At 43.7% G+C, this 19,604-nt stretch overlaps 1 protein-coding gene across 1 annotated transcript in view; it reads right to left on the bottom strand.

Moving 5' to 3' along the window:
* LOC124012764 (ubiquitin-conjugating enzyme E2 E2-like) overlaps nucleotides 1-19,042 on the bottom strand; it is a 51,842-nt gene extending 32,800 nt beyond the window's left edge. Inside the window, exons 1-3 of the mRNA XM_046326705.1 lie at nucleotides 18,770-19,042; nucleotides 17,010-17,213; nucleotides 13,400-13,450 (exon numbers count right to left, since the gene is read on the bottom strand). Of these exons, the coding sequence (XP_046182661.1) occupies nucleotides 13,400-13,450; nucleotides 17,010-17,206 (248 nt within the window). The 5' untranslated portion in view covers nucleotides 17,207-17,213; nucleotides 18,770-19,042. The remainder of the gene's footprint in view (nucleotides 1-13,399; nucleotides 13,451-17,009; nucleotides 17,214-18,769) is intronic.
* Nucleotides 19,043-19,604: the final 562 nt, after the last annotated feature.

Genomic DNA, 19,604 nt, shown 5'->3' with positions numbered 1-19,604 from the left:
CCCCACCATCTTAAATAAGCATGCTCCATTCAAAAAAATTTAGAACCAGGAACAGATATAGCCCGTGGTTCACACTAGACCTGACTGCCCTTGATCAGCACAAAAACATCCTGTGGCGCACTGCATTCACATCACATAGCCACCGTGATATTCAACTTTTCAGGGAAGTTAGGAACCAATATACACAGGCAGTTAGGAAAGCTAAGGCTAGCTTTTTCAAACAGAAATTTGCATCCTCTACTTTCCGGCTACCCGGAAAAAGCACTAAATAAACTTCAGTTAGTGCTAAATATGGCTGCTAGAATCCTGACGAGAACCAAAAAATTTGATCATATTACTCCAGTGCTAGCCTCCCTACACTGGCGTCCTGTCAAGGCAAGGGCTGATTTCAAGGTTTTACTGCTAACCTACAAACCAACCACAAACCACATGGGCTTGCTCCTACCTATCTCTCTGATTTGGTCCTGCCGTACATACCTACACGTACGCTACGGTCAAAAGACGCAGGCCTCCTAATTGTCCCTAGAATTTCTAAGCAAACAGCTGGAGGCAGGGCTTTCTCCTATAGAGCTCAATTTTTATGGAATGATCTGCCTACCCATGTAAGCAACGCAAACTCGGTCTCAACCTTTAAGTCTTTACTGAAGACTCATCTCTTCAGTGGGTCATATTATTGAGTGTAGTCTGGCCCAGGAGTGTGAAGGTGAACGGAAAGGCTCTGGAGCAACAAACCGCCCTTGCTGTCTCTGCCTGGCTGGTTCCCCTCTTTCCACTGGGATTCTCTGCCTCTAACCTTATTACAGGGGCTGAGTCACTGGCTTACTGGGGCTCTTTCATACCGTACCTAGGAGGGGTGCGTCACTTGAGTGGGTTGAGTCACTGATGTGATCTTCCTGTCTGGGTTGGCACCCCCCCTTGGGTTGTGCCGTGGCGGAGATCTTTGTGGGCTATACTCGGCCTTTTCTCAGGATGGTAAGTTGGTGGTTGAAGATATCCTTCTAGTGGTGTGGGAGCTGTGCTTTGGCAAAGTGGGTGGGGTTATATCCTTCCTGTTTGGCCCTGTCCGGGGGTGTCCTCGGACAGGGCCACAGTGTCTCCTGACCCCTCCTGTCTCAGCCTCCAGTATTTATGCTGCAGTAGTTTGTGTCGGGGGGCTAGGGTCAGTTTGTTATATCTGGAGTACTTCTCATGTCCTATTCGGTGTCCTGTGTGAATTTAAGTGTGCTCTCTCTAATTCTCTCTTTCTCTCTTTCTTTCTCTCTCTCTGAGGACATGAGCCCTAGGACCATGCCTCAGGACTACCTGACATGATGACTCCTTGCTGTCCCCAGTCCACCAGGCTGTGCTGCTGCTCCAGTTTCAACTGTTCTGCCTTATTATTATTGGACCATGCTGGTAATTTATGAACATTTGATCATCTTGGCCATGTTCTGTTATAATCTCCACCTGGCACAGCCAGAAGAGGACTGGCCACCCCACATAGCCTGGTTCCTCTCTAGGTTTCTTCCTAGGTTTTGGCCTTTCTAGGTAGTTTTTCCTAGCCACCGTGCTTCTGCTTTGAGACATCAGCTGATGTACGAAGGGCTATATAAATACATTTGATTTGATTTGATCCTGTAGCAAACTCCAAAAAGTTCATGGAGAATAAGAGCACCTCCTCCCAGCTGCCCACTGCACTGAGGCTAGGAAACACTGTCACCACCGATAAATCTACTATAATTGAGAATTTCAATAAGCATTTTTCTACAGCTAGCCATGCTTTACACCTGGCTACCCCTACCCCGGCCAACTGCCCGGCACCCCCCACAGCAACTTGCCCAAGCCTCCCACATTTCTCCTTCACCCAAATAGCTGAGATTCTGAAAGATCTGCAAAAATTGTTGCAACCCCTATTATCAGCCTGTTCAACCTATCTTTCATATTATCTGACATTCCGAAAGATTGGAAAGCTCCTGCGATCATCCCCCTCTTCAAAAGGGGGAGACACTCTAGACCCAAACTGCTACAGACCTATATCTATCCTACCCTACCTTTCTAAGGTCTTCGAAAGCCAAGTTAACAAACAGATCACTGACCATTTTGAAACCTACTGTACCTTCTTCGCAATGCAATCTGGTTTCAGAGCTGGTCATGGGTGCACCTCAGCCACGCTGAAGGTCCTAAACGATATCATAACCACCATCGATAAGATTCAGCCGTATTCATCGACCTGGCCAAGGCATTCGACTCTGTCTATCACCACATTCTTATCGGCAGACTAAACAGTCTTGGTTTCTTAAATGACTGCCTCGCCTGGTTCACCAACTACTTCTCTGATAGAGTTCAGCGTGTCAAATCGGAGGGTCTGTTGTCTGAACCTCTGGCAGTCTCTATGGGGGTGCCACAGGGTTCAATTCTCAGACCGACTCTTCTCTGTATACATCAATGATGTTGCTCTTGGTGCTGGTGAGTCTCTGATCCACCTCTACGCAGACGACACCAGTCGGTATACTTCTGGCCCTTCTTTGGACACTGTGTTAACTAACCTCCATATGAGCTTCAATGCCATACAACTCTCCTTCCGTTGCCTCCAACTGCTCTTAAATGCGAGCAAAACTAAATGCATGCTCTTCAACCGATTGCTGCCCGCACCTGCCCGCCCGTCCAGCATCACTACTCTGGACGGTTCTGACTTAGAATATGTGGACAACTACAAATACCTAGGTGTCTGGTTTTAGGGAGCATTTGACAGTGATAAGGGGTGGTCGTTTGACTGCAGACCCATTATGGATGCAGGCAATGAGGAAGTGATCGCTGAAATCTTGGTTGAAAACAGCAGAGGTGTATTTGGAGGGCAGGTTGGTTAGGATGATATCTAGGTTCATGTTACCTGGTAGGTTCAGCTATGATCCCTTATTAATGTTAAATCCACTTCAATGAGTGTAAATAAAGGGGAGGAAATGGGTTAAATAATGATTTTTTAAAGCCTTGAGACATGGATTGTGTGTGTACGCCATTCAGAGGGTGAATGGGCAAGACAAAAGATGTGCCTTTGAACGGAGTATGATAGTATGTGCCAGGCGCAAAGGTTTGATTGTGTCAAGAACTGCAACGCTCCTGGGTTGTTCACGCTCAAGTTTCCCGTGTGTATCAAGAATGGTCCACCACCCAAAGGACATCCAGCCACCTTGACACAACTGTGGGAAGCAATGGAGTCAACATGGACCAACATCTCTGTGGAATGCCTGGACAACTTAGGGCTGTTCAGAGGGCAAAAGAGGGTGCAACACAATATTAGGAAGGTGTTCCTTATGTTTTGTACCTTCAGTGTATATTATCATCAACAAGGTGATAACATTCCCATCTGAATGCTCATATCTGATTATGTCTGAAACCGGGAGACTGATGTAAGTCAATTACACTGCAAAGGAATTTGAGGCATGCATTAGTCAATCACACACTACCACCGCCCTGAAAATCAGTGTGGAATGAGATATATTTTCTCCTTCTGTAGTTCTCGGTTACGGTATGCCTCAATGCTTTCTATTCCACTTCATCACTTACCACTAGTGTTCATTTAGAATTGATTGCTCTGGAACAACACACAATGTTCCTGGGATTATGGATGGAGGGAGAGAGAGAGAGAGAGAGAGAGAGAGAGAGAGAGCAATCCTCCAGGGGATCCACATTGTTTCCTTCTGCCAAAGGGGATTCTTATCAAAACACTGCCAGGACCACCATGAAAGGAAATGGTAATTAACACACACACACACACACACACACACACACACACACACACACACACACACACACACACACACACACACACACACACACACACACACACACACACACACACACACACACACACACACACACACACACACACACGGTATTTACATAGACTTGCAGAGCGCTTGTCACATTCAATTAATTACTCTCTGCTCGGGTGACAAACTTGATTAAACAAGAGAAAATATCCCCATAACATCCCATAATATCATCCACGTCCTGCATGCTTGGCTTGCTTCCTTTCAACATATCAAATCTTATTTTATTTGTCACATGCGCTGAATACAACACCTTACAGTGAATTACAAGCCTTTAACCAACAATGCTTTAAGAAGTTAAGTTTTAAAAAAATAGAAAAGAAAAGTAACAAATAATTAACAGAAGCAGTAAAATAACAATAACGTGGCTATATACAGGGGGTACTGGTACAGAGTCAATGTGCAGTTAGTTATGGTATGAGGTAATATGTACATGTTGGTAGAGTTTAAAGTGACTATAATAAACAGAGTAGCAGCAGCATAAAAGAGGGGTCTGGGTAGCCCTTTGATTAGCTGTTCAGGAGTCTTATGGCTTGGGGGTAGAAGCTGGTAAGAAGCCTTTTGGACCTAGACATGGCGCTCCGGTACCACTTGCTGTGCGGTAGCAGAGAGAACAGTCTATGACTAGGGTGGCTGGAGTCTTTGACCATTTTTAGGGCCTTCCTCTGACACCGTCTGGTATAGAAGTCCTGGATGGCAGGAAGCTTTGCCCCAGTGATGTACTGGGACGTACGCACTACCCTTTGTAGTGCCTTGCGGTCGGAGGCTGAGCAATTGCCATACCAGGCAGTAAAGCAACCAGTCCGGATTCTCTCGATGGTGCAGCTGTAGAATCTTTTGAGGATGAGGACCCATGCCAAATCTTTTCAACCTATGAGGGGGAATAGGTTTTGTCGTGCCCCCTTCATGACTGTCTTAGTGTGTTTGGACTATAATAGTTTGTTGTTGATGTGGACACCAAGGTACTTGAAGCGCTCACTACTGCTCCACTACAGCCCCGTCGATGAGAATAGGGGCGAGCTCGGCCCTTTTTTTCCTGTAGTCCACAATAATCTCCTTTGTCTTGATCACGTTGAGGGAGAGGTTGTTGTCCTGGCACCACACGGCCAGGTCTCCGACCTCCTCCCTATAGGCTGTCTCATCATTGTTGTTGATCAGGCCTACCACTGTTGTGTCATTGGCAAACTTAATGATGGTGTTGGAGTCGTACCTGGCAATGCAGTCTTGAGTGAACTAAGTACAGGAGGGGACTGAGCACGCACCCCTGAGAGCCCCCGTGTTAAATCAGCGTGGCGGATGTGTTGTTACCTACCCTTACCACCTGGGGGCGGCCCATCAGGAAGTCCAGGATCCAGTTGCAGAGGGAGGCGTTTCGTCCCAGGGTCCTTAGCTTAGTGATGAGTTTTGAGGGCACTATGGTGTTGAACGCTGAGCTGTAGTCAATGAATAGCATTCTCACATAGGTGTTGCTTTTGTCCTGGTGGGGAAGGGCAGTTTGGAGTGCAATAGCGATTGCGTCATCTGTAGATCTGTTGGGGCAATACACAAATTGTATTGTGGTCTAGGGTTTCTGGGATAATGGTGTTGATGTGAGCCATGACCAGCCTTTCAAAGCACCTAATGGCTACAGACATGAGTGCTACACGTTGGTAGTGATTTAGGAAGGTTACCTTAGTGTTCTTGGGCACAGGGACTATGGTGGTTTGCTTGAAACATGTTGGTATTACAGACTCCGTCAGAGACAGGTTGAAAATGTCAGTGAAGACACTTGCCAGTTGGTCAGTGCATACTCGGAGTACACTTGCTGGTAATCCGTCTGGCCCTGCAGCCTTGTGAAAGTTGACCTGTTTAAAAGGTCTTACTTACATCGGCTACGGAGAGCGTGATCACACAGTCATCCAAAACAGCTGATGCTCTCATGCATGCTTCACTGTTACATGCCTCAAAGTGAGCATAGAAGTAATTTAGCTTGTCTGGTAGGCTCGTGTCACTGGGCAGCTCGCGGCTGTGCTTCCCTTTGTAGTCTAATAGTTTGCAAGCCCTGACACATCCGGCGAGCATCGGTGCCAGTGTAGTACGATTCAATCTTAGTCCTGTGTTGGACAAGGATAATTGCCAAATACATTCTTTAAAATGAGACACGTTTTGTTGAAAGTTAGAATGTTTTATTTTCTCAAGGGGGAAGTATCACGACTCCCTCTCCTCTCTTTAAAATAGGGATGAAAAACAGACCGAGAGGGGGAGGAAGAGAAAGAGAGAACGAGGAAGGGAGAGTGATAGTTGTGTTTTATTGAAATGAGGAGGAACAGAAGTGGTTCGCTGCAGAAGGAGAAGGATGGAGAAAAAATAAAGAGAAGCTAACGAGCGTCAGTGTCCGCTCCTCATATATGCCTCCCTTCCTGTCCTCCTTTACAGTGAGTATTAATACTGTTGTCACATCAATTAGTCACGTATGTGAGGACAGGCAGAACACACAGCCTTTGATAAACAGATGGTGGATGTTTCTACCTGTTGCTCTATAAAAAGGAACACAGTACAAACCAAGAAGGGAATTAACCTCGTATCTTTGAATCAGTGGTGGTTGGTGACATTTGTGATGAGGGAGGACAATATATTGTTTTTTTTAGGAGCATGGCCATATTTCTATTACAGAATATTGGATGACTGTCATTCACAATCCATTCACCCAGCTCAAATGTAACATCAATAGGTTTAGGCTACTACACGATACTCTAATTTTCCCTATACCCATTATGAGGTTGCTACAACCTAACCTATGAATGAAAGTTTACAATGTAACTAGGTGCAGAAGTCGAGAGAATTTTGAGTAATCAAGGTGACAGTGACACATTCAATACTGCCTTGCACACTCTTGCCTAAATCTAGCTGATCTACAATGTAATTATTAGTCCAGCAGTTACAAACAAGAGGTTTGGATAAATTCCGGTATGTTTATCCCCGTTTCGCTCCCGTTTGTTTCGTTTAACAAACATTTTTCAACAGAATCAGTGGAACGAATACAACCCTGATCACACGCAAACATAGTTCACTATCATAGCAGTCACATAAAAGGGGCGGCAGGGTAACCTAGTGGTTAGAGCGTTGGACTAGTAACTGAAAGGTTGCAAGTTCAAATCCCCAAGCTGACAAGGTAAAAATATGTCATTCTGCCCCTGAACAAGCAGTTAACCCACTGTTCCTAGGCCGTCATTGAAAATAAGAATTTGTTCTTAACTGACTTGCCTAGTTAAATAAAAAGGTTAAAAAATGAAAATACAATGAGCAAATTTATCATGCTGTTTGTATAATTCCCTTCTCAAATCTATGCTCTCACTTTTACTCTTCGCTTGTGGACTTCAGTGCCCGTTACAATCCTACAGTCAGCAAGCAGTTACACCGCCGGGCCCCGGGGGCAATAAATTAATAAAACCAAAAGCTTACCTTGACTTGGAAGAGTTCCAGTGTTGGATAGCCATAGCCAGCTAGCTAACATAGCATCCCTCTCTGATTTAGCCCGGTGTTTGAATAGGCTTAACTAGCTAGATGTATTCACCAGCTAAGTGAAAAATAATAAAATACAACAAAATATAGCCTCTCGCTTCTGCTTTTAAATAATTACATTTGTTCAAAACTCTTCAACTATTGGTCTTTCTCTCTCCTTTTGACATTTTATGCACTGCAGTGCTGGCAAGCTGTAGCTTATGCCTTCAGTACTATATTCATTCTCTGACCCTGATTGAGTGGACAACATGTCAGTTCATGCTGCAAGAGTTCTGATAACTTCCGCAGGATGTCCTCCAACCTGTCATAATTACTGTGTAAGTCTATGGAAGAGGATGAGAACAATGAGCCTCCAAGGTTTTGTATTGAAGTTAATGTACCCAGAGGAGGACGGAAGCCAGCTGTCCTCCAGCTACACCATGGTGCTACCCTACAGAATGATGTTAAGGCTACTCTAGACCTTCATTTCAAAACAGTGTGTTTTAATCAATTATTTGGTGACATTAATATATTTTGTATAGTTTTATTTGAAAATAATTATTTCGTCAATGTTTCACCATTTCTATTTTTATGACATTCACTTAGGGACATTGTCCTCCTCTTCCACCTCCGAGGAGCCTCCATTGCTTCTAATGTGTTGTGTAGGCTACCATAAATTATCCTTATGGTGTATTGCAGCCATATACACTAAATAAGTATGCGGACACCCCTTAAAATGAGTGGATTCGGCTATTTCAGCCACACCAGTTGCTGACAGGTGTATAACATCAAGCACACAGCTATGCGATCTCCATAGAAAAAGAATGGCCCGTACAGAAGACCTCAGTGACTTTCAACATGGCACCGTCATAGGATGCCACCTTTCCAACAAGTCAGTTGGTCAAATTTCTTCCCTGCTAGAGCTGCCCCGCTCAACTATAAGTGCTGCTAAAGTGAAGTGGAAATGTCTAAGAGCAACAACGGCGCCGCCGTGAACTGGTAAGCCACACAAGCTCACAGAACGGAACAGCCAAGTGCCTAAGCGCGTAAAAATGATCTGTCCTCGGTTGCAACACTCACTACAGAGTTCCAAACTGCCTCTGGAAGCAACGTCAGCACAAGAACTGTTTGTCTGAAGCTTCACAAAATGGGTTTCCATGGCCGAGCAGCCGCACACAAGCCTGAGATCACCATGAGCAATGCCAAGCGTCGGCTGGAGTGGTGTAAAGTTCGCCGCCATTGGACTCTGGGAGCAGTGGAAATGCGTTCTCTTGAGTGATGAATCACACTTCACCATCTGGTAGTCCGATGGAAGAATCTGGGTTTGGTGGATGCCAGGAGAACGCTACCTGCCTGAATACATAGTGCCAACTGTAAAGTTTGATGGAGTAGGAATAATTTTCATGGTTCAGGCCCCTTAATTCCAGTGAAGGGAAATCTTAATGCAGCAGCATACAACGACATTCTAGACAATTCTGTGCTTCCAACTTTGTGGCAACAGTTTGGGGAAGGCCTTTTTCTGTTTCAGCGTGACAATACTCCCGTGCACAATGCGAGGTCCATACAGAAATGGTTTGTCGAGATCAATGTGAAAGAACTTGACTGGGCCTGCACAGAGCCTTGACCTCAACCCCATCAAACAACTCTGGGATGAATTGGAACGCCGACTGTGCCCGACTTCACTAATGCTCGTGGCTGAATGGAAGCATGTCCCCGCAGCAATGTTCCAACATCTAGTGGAAAGCCTTCCCAGAAGAGTGTAGGCTGTTATAGCAGCAAAGGAGGGGGACCAACTCCATATTAATGCCCATTATTTTGGAATGAGATGTTCTATGAGCAGGTGTCCACATAAACTACATGGCCAAAAGTATGAAAAATATTAAATCACACATTGCTTTTATCTTACAAAATACACGTTGAAATGTTATATTGTTGTGTCGACTTCTACAAACACCAAACACTAGAAAACCCCACATGGGTTTATAGAAGACTTGGAGGGGAGCTTGGGCCTGTTTCTGTAAGAATGAACAAACACCCCAAAAGGGATTCAATACAGAAATCTACAAATCACTTGTGTGAGAGCTCTTCCTCACAGTGCACTGTACTGAAAGATACTCCAGCAGTCTGTGGCCAATTCTTCACTCATCTCTCACTCACACACACACACACACACACACACACACACACACACACACACACACACACACACACACACACACACACACACACACACACACACACACACACACACACACACACACACACACACACACCTCTCTGAGATGACGAAATTGCCGCTGCCTGATGTCGAAGTGAATCCATTCGTCATGAAACTGCTTTCAGAATAGACATCCTTCAAATAACAAATTTTCATACAAATGTCATTTTCAATACGAATGTCTCCCCATGAAATGTATTTCCCCCCTCTCCCTTTGTCAGTGAATATAATAGCATGCTTCATTGAGATTATCCATAGCTGAGGGCTACACCTCACGCTAAGAGAGGTATAACAAACACACTCTAACGAGGGGGAAATAGTTTTAATTCCGTGACGGGAGTGTTTTCAGTCATGAAGTTTATTTTCTCTCAATCACCCATACCTTCACCAGCTCATACAAACACTTCTCTCTCTCTCTCACACACACACACACACACACACACACACACACACACACACACACACACACACACACACACACACACACACACACACACACACACACACACACACACACACACACACACACACACACACACACACACACACACACACACACACACACACACTTCCCCAAGGCGTCAGTCTCTCCGACAACAAACGCTGACTCGCCAAAGACCCACAAAATGAAAACACACAGAAACTCTTGATTGACAGGCATGAATTTTAGCATTGTGCCCCCCTACCACTATGACTTAGTGTAAAATCAACTATAATTGCTTAGCCAGTGTGTGTGTGGATTGAAAATGGTGAAAGAGTGCCTTTCCCAGCCGCGGGAGTCGGAGCAAATACAGCAGCGAGCAAGCAACATTACTAGATTGATCTTAGTAGTGAACACACTGGCCAATCACTTCTCTTTCTACTCGTGCTGTGACTCACAACTCAGACAGCTCTGATAGGTACACTATACATAGCACCAGTCTAAAGTTTGGATACACCTACTCATTCAAGGGTTTTTCTTTATTTGGACTATTTTCTACATTGTAGAATAATAGTGAAGACATCAAAACTATGAAGTAACACATATGGAATCATGTAGTTACCAAAGAAAGTGTTAAACAAATCCAAATAGATTTGATATGAGATTCTTCAAAGTTGCCACCCTTTGCCTTGACAGCTTTGCACACTCTTGGCATTCTCTCAACCAGCTTCATCAAGTAGTCACCTGGAATGCATTTCAATTAACAGGTGTGCCTTGTTAAGTTAAATAGTGAAATTTCTTTCCTTATTAATGTGTTTGTGCCAATTAGTTGAGTTGTGACAAAGTAGCAGGAGTATACAGAAGATAGCCCTATTTGGTAAAAGACCAAGTCCATATTATGGCAAGAACAGCTCAAATAAGCAAAGAGAAACAACAATCATTACTTTAAGACATTAAACTTCCTATGGCTTGAAACCAGCTAACGGGATCGATATGACAACAGCCAGTGAAAGTGCAGGGCGTCAAATTCAAAACAACAGAAATCTCATAATTACAATTCCTCAAACAAGAAGTATTTTACACCATTTTAAAGATAAAACTTGTTAATCCCACCACAGTGTCCAATTTCAAAAAGGCTTTACGGCGAAAGCACACCAAACGATTATATTAGGTCTGCACCTAGTCACAGAAAAACACAGCCATTTTTCCAGCCAGAGAGGAGTCACAAAAAGCAGAAATAGAGATAAAATGAAATCACTAACCTTTGATCTTCATCAGATGACACTCATAGGACTTCATGTTACACAATACATGTATGTTTTGTTCGATAAAGTTCATATTTATACACAAAAATCTGAGTTTACATTGGCGCGTTACGTTCCAGTAGTTCCAAAACATCCGGTGATTTTGCAGAGTGATTGCCACATCAATTTACAGAAATACTCATAATAAACATTGATAAAAGATACAACTATTATGCATGGATTATAGAAACAGCGGTAGCATTAAGGAGAAGTGTGTCAGATTTCAAAAAAGCTTTACCGAAAAAGCACACCATGTAATAATCTGAGTAAAGCGCTCAAATCAAGTCATACAGATATCCGCCATGTTGTGGAGTCAACAGAAGTCAGAAATAACATTATAAATATTCACTTACCTTTGATCTTCATCAGAATGCACTCCCAGGAATCCCAGTTTCACAATAAATGTTTGATTTGTTCGATAAAGTCCATAATTTATGTCCAAATACCTCCTTTTTGTTTGTGCGTTTAGCCCAGTAATCCAAATTCATGACGCGCAGGCCAGGCGAAAAGTCAAAATGTTCCAATAACAGTCCGTAGAAACGTCAAACGAAGTATAGAATCAATCTTTAGGATGTTTTTAACATAAAACCGGAGAATTCCTGTGTCTTCAGAAATGCAATGGAACTCAAGCTAATTCTCACGTGAATGCGCGTGACCAGCTCATGCCACTCTGCCAGACCACTGACTCATTCAGCCCCCCCCACACCTCCTTCACAATAGAAGCATCAAACAAGGTTATAAAGACTGTTGACATCTAGTGGAAGCCTTAGGAAATGCAATTTGACCCCATAAACACTGTATACTTGATAGGCAAAGAGTTGAAAAACTACAAACCACCAATTTCCCATTTCCTGGTTGGATTTTTTTCTCAGGTTTTTGCCTGTCATATGAGTTCTGTTATACTCATAGACATCATTCAAACAGTTTTAGAAACTTCAGAGTGTTTTCTATCCAAATATACTAATACTATACTATACTAATACTATACATATATTAGCAACTGGGCACGAGTAGCAGGCAGTTTACTCTGGGCTCCTTATTCAGCCAAGCTACTCAATACTGCCCACAGCCATAAGAAGTTTTTAACGTCAATGTGGAACATTTCAAGAGCTTTTAAAGTTTCTTCAAGTGCAGTTGCAAAAACCATCAAGCGCTATGATGAAACTGGCTCTCATGAGGACCACCACAGGAAAGGAAGACCCAGAGTTACCTCTGCTGCAGAGGATAAGTTCATTAGAGTTATCAGCCTCAGAAATTGCAGTCCAAATAAATGCTTCACAGGGTTCAAGTAACAGATACATCTCAACATCCACTGTTCAGAGGAGACTGTGTGAATCAGGCCTTCATGATCGAATTGCTGCAAAGAAACCACTACTAAAGGACACCAATAATAAAAAGAGACTTGCTTAGGCCAAGAAACACGAGCAATGGACATTAAACCGGTGGAAATCTGTCCTTTAGTCTGATGAGTCCAAATTTGACATTTTTGGGTCCAACCGCTATGTCTTTGTGAGACGCAGAGTCGGTGAACGGATGATCTCAGCATGTGTGGTTCCCACCGTGAAGCATGGAGGAGGAGGTGTGATAGTGTGGGGGTGCTTTGCTGGTGTCAGTGATTTATTTAGAATTCAAGGCACACTTAACCAGCATGGCTACCACAGCATTCTGCAGAGATACACCATCTAGTTTGCCCTTAGTAGGACTATCATTTGTGTTTCAACAGGATAATGACCTAACACACCTCCAGACTGTGTAAGGGCTATATGACCAAGAAGGAGAGTGATGAAGTGCTGCATCAGATGATCTGGCCTCCACAATCCCCTAACCTCAACCCAATTGAGATGGTTTGGGATGAGTTGGACTGCAGATTGAAGGAAAAGCATTCTAACAGACAAAGAAACCACATTGTAAATGCAGGCAGCACTACAATAAGGTTGCTATCTGTATACCATTCATCTGAGTGACTCAGCCAACATAGCACAGGCCCTTCACCATCCCCTTTCCTTCTATGCCATGCACAGCACAGACTGACAGAGTGCTTCAGGTGTCACAGACACATAAAACAGGTGGAACATGCTCATATACACGCACAGACCACTATAAAACAGGCGGAACAGGCTCACACACACGCAGAGCGTCATAAAACAGACAATCAACAAGCTCCTACCTGCAGTTAGGTGGCGGGTCCAAGGTTATCTCAGCGAGCTCCTTCTGAATCCTGGGGAAAGAGATGGAACTTACATGTGGTGGAACACACACACACACACAGATCATATACTGAGTGTACAAAACATTAAGAACACCTGCTCTTTTCATGACAGACTGACCAGGTGAAAGCTATGATCCCATATTGATGTCACTTGTTAAAACCACTTCAATCAGTGTAGAGGAAGGGGAGGAGACAGGTTAAAGAAGAGTGTTAAGCCTTGAGACATGGATGCTGTATGTGTGCCATTCAGAGGATGAATGGGAAAGACAAATGATTTAAGTGACTTTTGAATGGGGTATGGTAGAAGGGTGCCGGTTTGTGGCAGTTCTTGACACAAACCGTAGGAAGCATTGGAGTCAACATGGGCCAGCATCCCTGTGGAGTGCTTGCGACACCCTGTAGAGTCCATGCCCCGACGAACTGAGGCTGTGTAATGCTATACACACGCAGAACAGACTAGCTAGTGTGTTATATAAAGTCTGCCAGTAAAATCAATCTGTTAATGTACACACTGAATAACTCATTGATGTCCTAATGAGTGCCTAGAATTGTGATTGAATACAGGAATACGTCTTGTCAGACTATATCAACATAGGGACGCACTGTTGAATTCCTCACCTAGTTTCATGGGCAAGTGTAAATTGACATTGAGATCAGACAGGCCTTGCTGTGTAAAAGAGTCATATCTGCTTTCTGGACAAATACATGAGACAGATTGAGATAAGGATTTTAATGACACAGGGTGAACTAAACATTTTGATTTAGACTCTCCCTCCCTGTTGGAAGTATTTATGGAAGAATACATAAATAAACAGTGGTTTAGTATAGTGAGTAGATAGGATCAGGGCAGGGATTATGTTATACTGCCGTACACAGCACTGCTCATTACATAACTATGCCAATGATTTGCTCTGAGGATCCCAACAGGCAGGTGCAGTTTTTTTTTACAATCAGTTACTTCACCGTCCATTAAGGCTGCAATATTCCACTCACACGGAGCCAATACTGACAACAAGCTACTCTCCAAGGGGTTGGAACTGGTTCAGGGAACACAACCTAAATACGAACAACATTTTTATAGGGACAGAATCAGAACCGGGAGTGTACTGTTCCGAAACAGAACGGTTATTTTAAAGGCATGGGAAAAGGTTAATAATGTTCTTTTACCTACAGGGGTCTTATTTCCTGCCCCCAAAAAAAACCGCAACAACGCGTGTGTAGGTTACAAGCCCCTTCCCTTCCAACGCATGGGCTACTGTGGCTTACTGATGTAGAAATTCAATAATTAGGGAGAGATTCTTTTCATTAGAGAAGAATGAATTAACTTGTTCAATGTTAGTTAAGGATACTATAGTTATAACGTTTCACATTGGATTTATTAACTATAAAAAGGTATGTTTTTATTTAAATTCTGGTAACACTTTACACACACACAAGCTTGTTAGCTAACTAGTTCTGGTGCAACGTTAAGCCACCTCTCTGAGGTTCAAAGACACTTCAAAGTTCCTCCATAGAAGCCGCTCCTCCTCGGTATAATTCTGTGGGCCTAATAAAGATAATACATGTCATAACAAGATGCCCAGCACTTCAAGCCTCCTCCTCCACCTTCTCTCGCTCGCTCACCACCCACAACATTTAAGTTGCATCTCGGGCCCTACACTTGTCTGTCCAATGCATGTAAACAACTAGTTATAGCTTGCCCGCTCCATAGCAAGCTGCTCTATCCGCACTGATTGGTGAAGTAATTTAATGTTGAGCTAAATGTTAAAGAAAATAGATTTCAGAGGTTTAAAAAGGAACAGAAAGGAACGATATAAACCGTTACTTTTTTGGGATTTGAACCGGTTCAGAACATAATTTTGCTGGTTCAGTCAGAACAGTGGAACGGAACCAAATGAATAATCATAACACTACAGATTGAGATATAATCCTGGTTCCGAATGTATTAAGTGTCTCAGAGTAGGAGTGCCGATCTAAATCCTAGTCTGAGACACTAAATACATACAGCCCCTGACCCTAAATCATCTATTCACACTGTTCACAACAACTGTTGACACTATCTGTTAGATGAGCCAAACAAACAGTCAGCTGTAGCCATGGTGGAGGACAACGACAAGCAGCCTTCCAACATCAGGCGACAGGGAAGTGTCACAACATCAGTAGAAATGGCACCCCACCACTCACCAGCACCACCGCTCAGAGCGGGAGAGAACCTCAGGTGGTCCTTTTGTTCATTTCACCTGTCATCCCTGTCGGCTCATTCCCTCGGTCCTCTCCAAATGCCACGCCATGGAGGAGTGCACACATTCACGCGCGCACACACACAGAGGAGTGCTGACAGGAAGGCACCACACCTCAGGGAGCGAGCGAGGGGAGGAAGAGTAGAACAAACGACAGCAGATCCCTTCCTCTCCTCTGTGTGTGCTTGTATTGATTATAAACTCTCTGGTTCATGATGAGAGGAGACTGTGGGTAAATCATTGTGCCCTACTATTCCTTACAGGCAGTGGGATAATACTTATTTCTGCAAGGGGCTGTATAACTGTAATACAATCACTGCGGTTATGGAGTAAGTCGTTCCCAGGCTTGAATGCACAAGACGCTCTAATTTTATCTACAGTATTTTCTCATGAGGTGGCACATTTTACGTGGTAAGGCGGCAGGCTGTTAAGAGCAGATGGAGGGAAGAATAAACGAGGGAATGAACGAGGGAATCCAGGGGGAAATGGACCAATTACAGAACATGCAGGCCTCCCTCTCTCACGGTCACTCATCCATGGGTTCTCTCTCTGACACAAACACTTTGTTTGTTTTTCTCTAATGTCCCTCAGACCATTGCATTTCATAACCCATTGATGGTTATAATAAACCCACTGCTTCAAGGTACATCTAAGTCAATATAATCTCTCTATTATACTGCGTATGACATTTGTGGCTCGGAATGGAACACCTTCCTAGAGTCAGTTTTGCCCTCAGAACAGCCTCAATTCTTCCGGGCATGGACTCTGCAAGGTGTTGAAAATATTCTACATGGATGCTGGCCCGTGTTGACTCCAATGCTTCCCACAGTTGTGTCAGGTTGGTTGGTGGACCATTCTTGATACACATGGTAAACTGTTGAGTGTGAAAAACCCAGCAGCGTTACAGCGCTTGACACAAACTGGTGCGCCTGGCACCTAATACCATACCCCATTCAAAAGGCACTTAAATAGTTTGTCTTGCCCATTCACCCTCTGAATGGCACACTTACACAATCCATGTCTCAAATCCTTCTGTAACCCGTCTCCTCCCCTTCATCTACACTGATTGAAGTGGATTTAACAAGTGATGTCAATAAGGGATCATAGCTTTCACCTGGTCCGTCTGTCATGGAACGAGCAGGTGTTCTTAATGTGTTGTACACTCAGTATATTGGATAGTCCATTGTTGAGCTTGAGCTGTATTCCAAAGAAATTCCACAAAAAACATAAATGCACTACATGCATATTGTATATGACTAAGACCGTCAAGGACACTTCATTACACAATCTACCTGAACAGAATAGAATAGAGAGAATTGCTGATCTACCTCTTGGCGCTGGTGGAGAGCTTGGCAGCAGTCTTGCTAGATATCTTGGCCTCTTTCTTCTTGGGCGTTGTCTGATCCCTCTCCTGACCCTGCTCCTGAACCGGAGGGGCCACCTCTCTCTGCTCCACGTCCCAGCTTCCCCCACTGGTGTTGGGACTGTCGTCCGGCCTTGAGCTGGGCTGCACCTCACTGGACATCCTGGCTCTGACACACACACACACACACACACACACACACACACACACACACACACACACACACACACACACACACACACACACACACACACACACACACACACACACACACACACACACACACACACACACACACACACACACACACAGATCACTCAAGGGTTTGGGGTTTTCCTACACACCTGCCTAAAGCTACAGCAGTCGAAGGTGAGAATACTATTGGTTCTGTGTTTGTCCTTCAGTCTTTAGCTATTCTGATAGAAGTACGGTATTAAAAACCAAACCACCAGAGACAGCCAGCTACAGCCAACAGAATGAAATACTGTTCTCCTCCCAGCTCTCAGGTCTTTTAAAGGTCATTATAGTAAGGAAGGCAGGTTCCTTGTCCTTACGGACCAGCTCACACTACAGCCTCTATAATCAAAGCTCCTTCTACAAGGTCGGATTGAGGAAATGTAATTTCCCAACATACCATATGAGCCCTCAAGGTGAAGCAGTGTATTTTGAACATTCACAGAATGAGAAGTAGTTGTTTGGGTAAATGAGGGTTGTGTGCAGTGTGTGTATGGGGGGGGGCTACTGTAAAGGAGCAGATGGTTGCTGAAATGAGCATCACATTCCAGAAAGAGCATAATGACAGATAACAGATCTTTAAATTATTGCAAAGTGCAGTTCTACCACACACACTTTGGTCATGAACATTCAGGATCATTGGGCAACATTCTACACAGACAGTAATTGGATACATTTCATTTTCTTCTTCTGATACGGAGATTGATGGTTTCTACTGAGGCAATTTAGGGATGTTGTTAATAGGCTAAGCATACAAAACACAAAGCATGATCTTCTAGAAAACATTGTTTATATTCTATTTTATTGATTCTATAAGTCATCTCTCTTTGACAAGTTAAAGTCAATTGAAAATACTGTGAGTTTTGGCTATCAAAGACATGTGCACACTTTGTAACAATAATTTAACATCAATGTAACACAACCAACGGAACACCCCCCCTCCCCTCCCCCCAATGATAATATCTTCTTCTCCCAGGCCATCGGCTCTTTAAACACTTTCAGTGTTCTCCTTTTATACCGAGACGGTGATGATAAAATCTGCTATAAAAAAAAGTAACACATCCCGTGTTGCATTGGTCTCACAGTCATTCATACGGACGAGCACATTTCTTTTGTGTGTAAATAATCCCTGTTGTCACGTAGGGCTGTCAGAATAACTGATCCACTTGGTCTACTGCTGGGGGAGCAGCCGTCATCTCGCGGGCACTCCACATAATTGAGAAGGCCTAAAAAAATAACACCCTAACGGTAATCGGAGAGCTCTCATGTGCACTCATAGCCTCAAGATAAACACAACACAAAACGTTCGAAGCAGCTTGAGTGAAATATTAGCTGTGAAGCTTTCCCACATCAAGAAGACCCGTCTCCGCACAAAAGACACCGAACCCCCCACCCCCCTCCCCATGAGGATATCGTTCTTCTCCCGGGCCATCGACTCTTTTAACGTTACTTTCAATGTGCAGTTGTTACAATGTTTCAGAAAGAGATTACCTTCCAAATAGTTGGACGGTCGATGCAAACAATCTTCTATCAACCCCTGAAGTAGGCTATATCCCGTGTGTTGAAGTAGGCTATATCCCGTGTGTTGAAGTAGGCTATATGCCGTGTGTTGAAGTAGGCTATATCCCGTGTGTTGAAGTAGGCTATATCCCGTGTGTTGAAGTAGGCTATATGCCGTGTGTTGCTCGGCCGTTCTATTCGATCTGTTTCTCCGTTCGCTTTCGTTATCCGCTCAGACTGGCTGCGAGAGAATGAGACAACCGGACCGCCTCTGAGCGCGCGCTCTCTTTTTTTTACACAGTGAGTACACGAGTGCGCGCAACCAAGTGTGTGTGTATTGGGCTTTTCAAATCGGGTAACAAGCATTGGCAGTAGAGGGTTAACGGTTAACCAACCTAACAATATCTAATGAATAGGCTCATTTTGATATGTTAGGGTATTTTTCCTTTATTTGCAAAGTTCAAGAAAAGTTCACAGAAAACTCTTATCAGACGAGCTAGGGAAGATAGTGGATGTGGTTTCAATACAGAATTGTTTTTCTTTCAAAATAATTCATAGAAATATTGTCGATAGACCTACATTGCATTCGGAAAGAATTCAGACCCCTTCCCATTTCCCACATTTTGTTACGTTACAGCCTTATTCTAAAACGTATAAAATAAAATATTTTCCTCATCAATCTCCATACAATAGCCCATAATGACAAAGAGGAAACATGTTTTTAGAAAATTTAGCAAATGTATAGAAAAATCAAAAACAGAAATACCTTATTTACATAAGTATTCAGACCCTTTGCTATGAGACTTGAAATTGAGCTCAGGTGCAT

The sequence above is a fragment of the Oncorhynchus gorbuscha genome, linkage group LG24, assembly GCF_021184085.1.
Source record: "Oncorhynchus gorbuscha isolate QuinsamMale2020 ecotype Even-year linkage group LG24, OgorEven_v1.0, whole genome shotgun sequence".
Classification (NCBI taxonomy): domain Eukaryota; kingdom Metazoa; phylum Chordata; class Actinopteri; order Salmoniformes; family Salmonidae; genus Oncorhynchus; species Oncorhynchus gorbuscha.
This window is presented reverse-complemented; position numbering and strand designations above follow the sequence as displayed.